A 9,264-nucleotide genomic window follows, 5' to 3' on the forward strand; every position below is an offset into this window, starting at 1 on the left:
GACTCAAAGGTCAGACCTGGTTTCTCTGGCCTCAGACAGCTATGTGATCTTGGGCAAGTCCTTCCCTCTTGGATTTGCACTCCCTGAACTTCTAGAACTGTCTCCCAGCAGAGGTGATGCCCAGGTCAGTTTGTCTGTAGGGGCAACTCCAGTGTGGCCCTCGACCCATCATGAGAAGTGAATAGGGTCGGTTCAAACTTGACCTCCTGGGGAATGGAGGTCCATCAGGCCCCCCCTCCCATTCTTCTTTGCCCCCTTGCCCTCCAAGGTCATCCATCGATTGCCAGGCGTTTTCTCCACCATTCCATGCTGGCCCCCTCAGCTGGGCTGCCTGCCAGAACTTCACCCTGCCTCTCAACAGACTGCCATACATGGCTTGTCCTCAGAACTCCCTGGCTTGCCCAGGGTGGCAGTCAGCTGCCAGCACCAGTGTGTGCCCATCTGACCTTGGACCCCGAGCTTGGAAAGGCGGGATCTTGCTCACTTGCTGGCACCCTGCAGGTAGGTGCCACTAACAAGGCCCTGGCATCTGGATGGAACCATCTGCAAAACCCTACTCACTTCAGCCCGTCTCTGCTGAAGGAAAGCCACCCGTGATGGAGGGGCAGGCGTCTCCACGGCTTGCAGACCCGGCCGTGCCACCTCCGAGCCCAGTACCTGTAAACCCCAACCCAAACCTTCCTCCCCGGGGTTGCTGTGTGAAATAACAGAACAGCCAAGAAGCAGCGCCCAGTGCTGGGTGAGTGTTCGGCAAGCCGTTGTTATTATCGGTAGCACAGTGCAGGGCACACGCTGGGGGTTTGGCAATGGTGGTAGCCCTTGTGTCATGGCCTGCACTAGGGACTTGCCAGTCCTCCTGGCTGTCCACCAACGAGGTGAGAAGCCCGCAGCCAGCCTCTGCCCCCGTCGGCATCGCCCTTGCCTCTGCTCCAGCCCTCTTGCCTGAGTAACAACTGGGATGCCTTCTCCAAGCAGCCACCCTTGGCCTGGACTGCCATCCCCTTCCCCCAGCCTCTAATCTGATCTGAACACACCTACACCTGCGCTGCCACTGGCTACTCTGATCCATCCTCCATGTGACAAGGCAGGGAGCCAGGTCGCATCGTCTCTGTGTACCCAGCACTCATCTGGCACACAGCCCAGCGTAAGGTGGGTGGCAGCAAATGCTGGTCCCAGCCTGCCCCCCATCCCCCATCCCTCGCTCAGGGGCTGGAATGCTGAGCGCATGCAGGACACATGGGTTGGCAGAGGTGGAAGGAGCAACAGAGCAGTGGAGGAAAATCCTGGTTGGCGCAGGCGCAGAATGCATCCAGCCGAAGCTGAGGGTCAGGGGCCACCGCTCCTTCACTTCCCCAGGGGCACAGTGTAGGCAGCAGGATATGGGAAGAGCAGGGCTTCCCCCCACTAGCAGGCTCGCGCAGAGCTGGCGCCGGAGGTCCCATGGGTCTGACTGCCCAGAGAGGGGCTCCGCCCATCCAATGCGTCCATCCATCCATCTGTCTGTGCGGCCATGAGCCAGCGGGCCAGAGTCCCACATGCACAGCCCCTCTGGGTTGCAGGAGGTGGGGAACGTGGGTGGGCAGGCAGGTGTGGCAGCGGGGACCTCTGGGAGCCTAGTCCAGTGGGCCCTGGAATATGAGGCGGACACAGCCATGCTCACCGGTGAGCCAAGCCCCACAGAAGGGACAGGCGGCGTGGAAAGCGTGGGTGCCATGGGGCAGTGGTGTCTGGGCCCAGTAGCGGGCAGTCTTCTCAGAACACACGTGGCCGCAGGGCGCAAAGGCATGGCTGGGCGGCCCAGGGTCCAGACAGAGGCCAGCCTCCTGGCCGAGCCACAGGGGCACATAGGGCCCCACGAGGCGACACAGGGGACACTCGCGTTCCTGGGGACCTTGCTCCCGCCGGCAGCCCCAACCGTGGTAGCCGTGGACGTGGCCGCAGCGGACATAGACCCAGGGCTGCTGCTTGTCGGGTGCGGTGCGGCCCCGGGCCGGGCTGGGGAAGGCCAAGGTGCTCAGGCCTACAGGGCACTGGGGCCGGGCTGCGTTGGCCTCCTGCCGCTGGGCCTCTAGCTGCTTCAGTGTGGGCGCCCGCAGCAGCCCTGCTGGCGTGCGCCACAGCAGTGTGGCCCCACACAGGTCGATGAGCGAGCCGTCCTGCAGCACGTTGGACTCGTCCTCCACCTGCCAGGGCCAGCACAGGGGTCTGATCTAGGGCCCTGGGCTCTGGGTCAGCCTCCTTGCAGCCCGTCCCACTGCCCTTTGCTTGGGAAGAGGACCCCAGGCTGGCAGGGAGGGCTGCAGAGGGAGTGAGGCGAGTGCCTCCTGGCACGTGCTGTTCCTCACTGTTGGATCTGGACTTTGCCTCGGTTGAAACTCGCCCTAGCGGCAGAAGCAGGAAATGGCCTCAAGTCTGAAATCTGGTTCCCTCAATGGTTGACTCCGTGTCCCTGGGGATGGACGCGGGACACGACTCTATCTCTCACTGTATTAATATCCTCATCCTCGTGGCAGATCCCACTTCTCCTGGATCCCAAGTGGGCCTCATGGAGATGAAATGATTCAGCCCATGTAAACACGGCAGTGTCTGGCATGTGACGCCTGGCATGTGGGGTCCCCCCAACACACCAGCATTAAGCTCCTGTAAATCATGGAGCCAGGCTTTTAAGACGTGCCTTCCCCGCAGCACTCTCCACAGCGCTGGCATTCCAGAAAGATGGACCACACTCTGTCCTGAGGCTTCTGAGACCTCCTGGCCCCCTGGTGCCCAGAGCCAGAGAGAGTGCACCTGGCCCCAGGGCTGCAGACTAGACAAGCCCCCACCTCTCTCTGGGACTCACTCCTGCCTCTTGACATTGGCTGTCTGATCTGCACCAACGTGGGACTCCCACAGCTGTGTCAGAAACACCCCCCACACGGGAAGGGTAACAGAGGCACTTCTTAAACCCGCCCAGAAGGAGACAGACATGCATAGGCTGGCCACGTGCCACACTCCTAAGGGGCTGTGGTTTTTGTTTTAAGTTGCTGGTGGCCTCCAAGCTGCTGGGTACCACACGGGATACTTGTGTGGGGGTCCGATCCACATCACAGTGTGGGCCTTGGCGAGTAGTGCAGGCCATGCCTGGGAACACGAGCCTGATCCTGTCTATGGGGCAGGTGACACATGCTCCCAATTCCCTGGGCCTCGGGCTCCCCTCCCCGAGACACAGTCTTTGGGAACAGCCTGGGAAGGGTGTGTGATGGGGACGGAGCAGGCCACCTACCAGCTTGCCCCGCTGCTGAGCTGAGCGGCTGTCCCGTAACGTGTACACATTGCCGCACACCGAGATCTCCCGCCAGACACCCGGGGCCGAGTCCTCGGAGAAGCCGCCTGCTGGGTGCATCACCAGGACGCCATTGGTGGTCAGGCCGTCCATCAGGCCGTCGGGGGTCCGCCATTTGGCCGCCCGCTCCTGGGACCACATGAGGGATCAGATCATGTGCCTGGGTGGCTGCATGCCAGGGGCACTACTCCTGCAGCCTCCAGTTAAGAGGCAGCCCCGAGAGGCTTGCTGTGGGAGGCACCTGCTAACCTCCCGCTGGGCCCCAAAGAGAGAATCTGGGATGTGGTGTGGCTCCCACATCCCTGCTTGGGAACTAGTCCCTCCCCCAGGGGATCACACATACACCTCTCCCAGTCTGCCCCTGAGCCAACTCTTGGATTAAAGAGTCAGTCCCTCCTGCCTGGGACTCAACTCACTCCAAGAAAGATGTTGCTGGAGGCGTCAAAGCCCGCAGCATAGAGGCGGGCGGTATAGGGCGGCCGGCGGTCGCAGAGGATCCGGCAGGCATAGCGCGAGATGGTGCTCTGGGCAGAGGGGCCCTCGGCAGCCCCTCCCCCAGGGGATGTGTCCGTGACCACAAAGTCAATCATGTTCTCCGTGGAGCGACCGATCTGTGAGGAATGGGGCTGTAAGCAGAGGATCACACACAGGCGAGTGGACTGTCCCGGCCTCCGGTCCCAACACCCCACCAATGACTGTAAGCCAATGATTCAGTTACATTCCCAGAGCGTGGGTGGTGGAGGCTGTTGGTACTAGTACAGGCTCCATTCTACAGAGTAGTAAACCGAGGCCCAGAAAACCATGTGTCCAAAGTGACTGAGTTTTCAGTGACAAAGTGGGGACCTAAACTTGGGCACTCTGAACCGCCAAGCTGAAATGGCTTTCTGCAGCCGGTAAGCCTTGCACTGGGAGACTTGGGTCAGCCACGGACTTGGGGCAAGAGGGGAGTCTGGGATGCCCTGCATGACTCATTTACAGAGTGGCCTCAAAGCCCTTTCCCGTTAGCCTCATGGCCTTGGGTGACGAGCTGTCCCCTGCAGCTCCTGCAGATCAGGAGGTGGGGGGAGCGGCGGGACGTGGGCTTACCTGGAACATGTCTGTGTCGCTGTCGTGGGTGTACTCCACGATGACTGACTGGCTCCGGGACAGCGTGTAGGAGATGCTGTGCTGGCCACGGTTACTCAGGGCCTGGCGAGGAGAAGGAAGTCACTCCCGGGGAACGTGACTCCAGGCCCCGGGGAGCCATTCCCTGGGAGAGGGCAGCTTCCTCTGATGCAGGAAGCAGGTGCCTTCCACGCGTCCTGTGCAGTCACTCTGAGAACAGGGTTCCCAGCCCATTTCAGGTCAGGGGCAACCGCCCTATGCCCCCGCCTCCCCCACCAGCTGGAGGCATCAGAGGTGGCATGGTGAGCCTGAGGTTTTCCCCTGGCGTGGCTGTGTGGTGCTTGCGTCCTGCTCTCTGAGCCCAGCTGCCTTGACAATGATGCTGCTCATTTTCTCCCAGTCTGTGAGGTCTGACGCTCAGGGGAACATCTGCCAACTGTGAAACCCCGTGGGGGGCCACAGGAGTGGGCAGCATGGTGGTGCAGCGGGTTGAGCTGCCACTTGTGGTGCTGGCAGCCCATATCAGAGTGAGGGTTTGAACTTGGCTGCTCCAGCTTCCTGTGAATACACCTGGCAAAGCAGCTGCTGGCCCAAGTTTTGGAGCCCCTACTACCCATGTGGGAGACCCAGATGGAGGTCGGATCTCCTTGTTTCAACTTGGCGCAGGCCTGGCTCTTGTAGCCATTGGGCCAAAGTGAACCAGTGTATGGATCATTCTCTCTTTCACCTGCTCTGTCACTCTCCCTTTCAAATAAATAAATCTTTAAAAAAAAAAAAAAAGGGGGGGGAGGGCAAGGGAAGGCATGAGCAGATGAGACTGAGGAGGCCAAAGACCCAGGCCTGGGATTGCAGGGTGGGATAGGCCCCGGGGTGCTGGGACCCGTGCTTGCCTTGGAGACGAGTGGCGTGGAGATGTGGTGCATGATGCCTGGCTTGACCCCGTTAGCATGTGGCCGGCGGCTCAGGGCCAGGCGACTCCGGCGGCGGCCCTTGTCCCCGCTGGCCAGACACCCGTTGTAGCTGTGGATGTGGCAGATGCAGAAGAAAAAGTGGTGGGAAGAAAGAGACAAAGAGAGAGAGGAGAATGATAGAGAGAGAAAGTCAGCTTCTGATGAGGTTTAAGGAAGCTGCCAACTTCTGGCAGATGCATGTTAATCAATGAGCTCTAGAACCCCTTCCAAAGTGGAATAGTCTCCAATATCAAATTGGGGCATTGGGGGACAGGGAGAGCGGGCAATCATTCAAGTAAGCAAGTGTTCCTAGGACACCAAAATCATGCCTGGACAGATGCTGGACAAGTGCTAGGAGATGACAGGATGCCCCACAGGCCAGCCTAGTACCCTCAGTGTTAAGTGGCGGCGGGGGAGGTCGGGGAGGCTCGATTTCTCAAGGACTCATGAGGTCCCACCTGTTACAAGGCAGAGGTGGGAGGCGGGTCGGCTGGCCTCAGTATCAAGTTTCTGGGAAAGACAAAATCTATGCAGGCTGGGAAGAACTGGGAAAGCATTCATCCATACCCAAATCTGATTTCTTACGGCACCACCAGAATCAAGGATGCAAGAAAGTTGACCCACCCTTGCCACATGCCTGGAATCCCCTGCCTTCCTTTCCAGTCCTGGTGCAGGGAGAACGCTGATGACAGGCACACCACAGGAAACCGGGGCCTCTCGGACTGGTCCTCCGTCTTAGTGAGTCCCTGGTGGCACTGGACCTGGCCCCGTAGGCAACTGGCTTTCCGCTCATGTTGACTAAATAGAGACTCAGCGAAGTGACTTGCCTTGGGGTGGGGCAGGTAAGTGGAAAGTTCAGATCTGAACTTCCGTCCACCTGCCTCTAGACTTACAGGAACCCTTCCAGACGGCAGGCTGAGCCCACGCCAGGGCCCCAAGCTGGCAGGACTCGGTGAGATCCAGGGATGCTGAGTCGAGAAGTGATCTTGGTGAGAGGGCCCTAAATGCCACCATTCCCAGGCAGGGAGCCACCAAAGAATGCAGGGGAGGGAACAACAGGAAAAACGTCTGCCAATCAGACAACAGCCCTGGAATCAGAACTTTCCAGGCCAGATTTCTGGAGCTGGTGTTGTGGCACAGCGTGTTAGGTCTCCGCCTATGAGTCCCTGTCACTCCGATTCCAGTCCAGCTCCCTGCTGGTTCACCTGGGCGATGATTCAAGTGTGGGTCCCTGCCACCCACATGGGAGACCCAGCTGGAGTCCCAGGCTCCTGCTTTCAGCCTGGCCTAGCCCTGGAGGTTGTAGCCATTTGAAGAGCGAAGCAGCAAATGGAAGATTCTCTCGGTGCCTCTGCCTTCTCTTCATAACTTTTCAAATAAATAGATCTTAAGGAAAAGATCTTCTGGATTCCCTGGCCACCACGTTGGAGAATGAGTTTGTAGGTGGGGAGCAAGTGTGTGTTCTGGGCATTCTCTTGGAGGCTTTGCAGAAGACACATAGTTGACTGAGGACCATGTCCGCAGTCCTCAGCATCCCTCATGGGTGGCCCAGCCTTCAGCTAGGAAGCCAGGCTTTCTTTTGGGACACAAAGCAGGCCACATTTGGCCACATAAGCACCCCTAACAGGTACACCCCTTTTGCCCTGCTGAGCTCTTCCTGTGTGGTGTATGTAGCAGGAACCAAGGCCTTGTGACTGAGGCAAGGTCAGGACATAGATCGGGACTCCTAGTTGGGCATGGCTTAAAACCTGACTCTTCCACTTGTCACATGACCTGTCACATGACCAGTCACGTGACCTCTGCGTTTTCAGAACCTACTTCAAAACTTCCCTTTGAGAGTGAGGGGCCTGGCATGATAGCCCAGTGGCTAAAGTCCTCACCTTGTATGTGCTAGGATCCCATATGGGCACCAGTTCATATCCTGGCAGCTCCACTTCCCACCCAGCTCCCTACTTGTGGCCTCGGAAAGCAGTCAAGGACGGCCCAAAGCCTTGGGACCCTGTACCTGTGTGGGAGACCCAGAAGAAGCTCCTGGCTTCAGATTGAAACCTGCCATTGCGGCCACTTGGGAAGTGAACCAATGGATGGAAGATCTTTCTCCTGTTGTCTCTCTTTCTCTCTGTATATGTGACTTTCCAATAAAAATAAAAGAAAAATTTTTTAAAAAATAATGACATAAAATGTTTTTTTTTAAAGATTTATTTGTTTTTATTGCAAAGTCAGATAGACAGAGAAGAAGATCTTCCATCCACTGGTTCAGTCCCCAAGTGATTGCAATGGCCAGAGCTGCACCAATCTGATGCCAGAAGCCAGGAACCTCCTCCTGGTCTCCCACGTGGGTGCAGGGTCCCAAGGATTCAGGTCGTCTTCAACTGCTTTCCCAGGCCACAGGCAGGGAGCTGGATGGAAGCGGGGCAGCCAGGATTAGAGCCAGTGGCCATATGGGATTCCGGCGTGTTCAAGGTGAGGACTTTAGCCACTAGGCTACCACGCTGGACCAGAAATAAAACGTCTTAAAAATTCTTGGCATGTCCACCACAGGCAGCCCTTAGTGAATGTGAGTTGTTACTATGTTCTTCGAAAAGCTCTTGGTATGATCATACACCGACAGCCAGTTCTATGTCTTCACAATCATCATTACATCACTCTCACCCAGCAAATAGTGTTTTTTTTGGGGGGGAGGTTGGTTTGTTTTTTTCAGGACACACGGCAGAGAGAAAGACCCAAAGAAGCAATGGGGGTGGGGAACTGTGCTGCCCGGGCACGAGTCAGTGCAGGGATCTGGGCCAGGTGTCCAGTACTGACGCACGCCACTTCCTCATTTCTGGCCTGACCCACCTACAGCGTGAGGGTCAATGTGGCTGGATGAGAGAACACTTGACCTAGAGTAAGAAGGACCTGGGTTCCAATCCCAGTCCTGCCACTTACCAGCTGTGTGCCCTGGGGCCAGTCACTTCCCCTCTCTGAGCCTCGGTTTCCTCACCTCCTTCCTCAAGGCATCTTTGTGAAGATTGAAATGAGATAATGTCCATGAACGGGCTCGGCACAGGCCTGCCTCCCAGCACACGGGGCATGGGCTAGCAGCGGGTCTACACCCTGTATAGGGGCTGCCTCACTCCTTCCTGCCTGCTTACCACCCTCTGGAGTGGCCATTGCCTGTCTCGGCCAGAGGGGAACAGGGGGGCGCAGGGCAGACACCGGAATGGAGCTGAGCTGGAAAACCAAGAGTTCCAGAAAACACCACAGAGCCAAGGGAGCTGCCTTGGTTAAACTTGTGGGGAAGCCAGGATGGCAAGGACCAATGGGGCGGTCCGTGTAGTTGGCGGGAGAGCTGGGGGCCCTTGGGTGTGGGGGTCGGGTTGCTCTGGGGTGAGTGGATGGGGGTGCAGGGAGGCTCACCCCAAGACGATGAGTTCACCATACTTGATGGGCCCCTCGTCCGGCTGTGCACCTTCCCCAGGAGAAGAGAGGAGGCAAGAGCCCTGGTTCCCGGCGTGCTGGAGGTCACAGGTCCGGGGGGACCCCACTTCGGGGTTTCCTTCCAGCACCATCCTGGGCAGAGGAGAAAATAGCTTGGCAGCTTCCTGCCCCAGGATGGGGAGGGCCTCCCCTCCATCCTCGAGTCTTTTCTGCTGCAAAGGGACCTGGGACTTAGGGGAGGGAAGGGTTACCTTTCACCTTTTCTGTTGCAATGGCACCCGTTGTCTTGGGGACCTCTCCTCAATGGGCCAGAATTCTTCCAGGTCGCTCTGACCCACCAGGGAAGGAATAGAGAGAGGCCAGATGGAATCCAGCAGGAGTGCGAGAAGCCTTGGTGGGGACTCAGGCCGCACCCAGCCTGGGATGTGCTGGGGACCCTGACGGCTCAGATGGAGCCCCAGGGTCAGG

General features: G+C 58.2%; 1 protein-coding gene across 2 annotated transcripts; it reads right to left on the reverse strand.

The window, feature by feature from the left end:
* Nucleotides 1-1,452: 1,452 nt before the first annotated feature.
* Nucleotides 1,453-8,927, reverse strand: PELI3 (pellino E3 ubiquitin protein ligase family member 3). Of its 2 annotated transcripts, XM_004596639.2 has the most exons (7): nucleotides 8,776-8,927; nucleotides 8,305-8,376; nucleotides 5,317-5,446; nucleotides 4,409-4,510; nucleotides 3,739-3,933; nucleotides 3,263-3,451; nucleotides 1,453-2,183 (listed from the first exon to the last, which is right to left on the reverse strand). In XM_004596639.2, the coding sequence occupies exons 1-7, from the start codon at nucleotides 8,925-8,927 to the stop codon at nucleotides 1,614-1,616; spliced, it is 1,410 nt and encodes a 469-aa protein (XP_004596696.2). In that variant the 3' UTR covers nucleotides 1,453-1,613. The 2 variants fall into 2 exon arrangements, with proteins under 2 accessions (XP_004596696.2, XP_004596697.2); XM_004596640.2 differs by lacking the exon at nucleotides 8,305-8,376.
* Nucleotides 8,928-9,264: the final 337 nt, after the last annotated feature.

This window comes from Ochotona princeps, chromosome 4, assembly GCF_030435755.1.
Source record: "Ochotona princeps isolate mOchPri1 chromosome 4, mOchPri1.hap1, whole genome shotgun sequence".
In the NCBI taxonomy this organism is placed as follows: domain Eukaryota; kingdom Metazoa; phylum Chordata; class Mammalia; order Lagomorpha; family Ochotonidae; genus Ochotona; species Ochotona princeps.

Bases quoted from the DNA above. Each gene is read 5' to 3' on its own strand.
- PELI3 (XM_004596639.2), bottom strand. From the start codon at position 8,927: ATGGTGCTGGAAGGAAACCCCGAAGTGGGGTCCCCCCGGACCTGTGAC. The intron at 3,934-4,408 runs GTAAGCCCACGT...CATTCCTCACAG, and splicing joins GCGACACAGACATGTTCCAG to ATCGGTCGCTCCACGGAGAA. The intron at 2,184-3,262 runs GTAGGTGGCCTG...TGGCCCTGGCAG, and splicing joins CTCAGCAGCGGGGCAAGCTG to GTGGAGGACGAGTCCAACGT.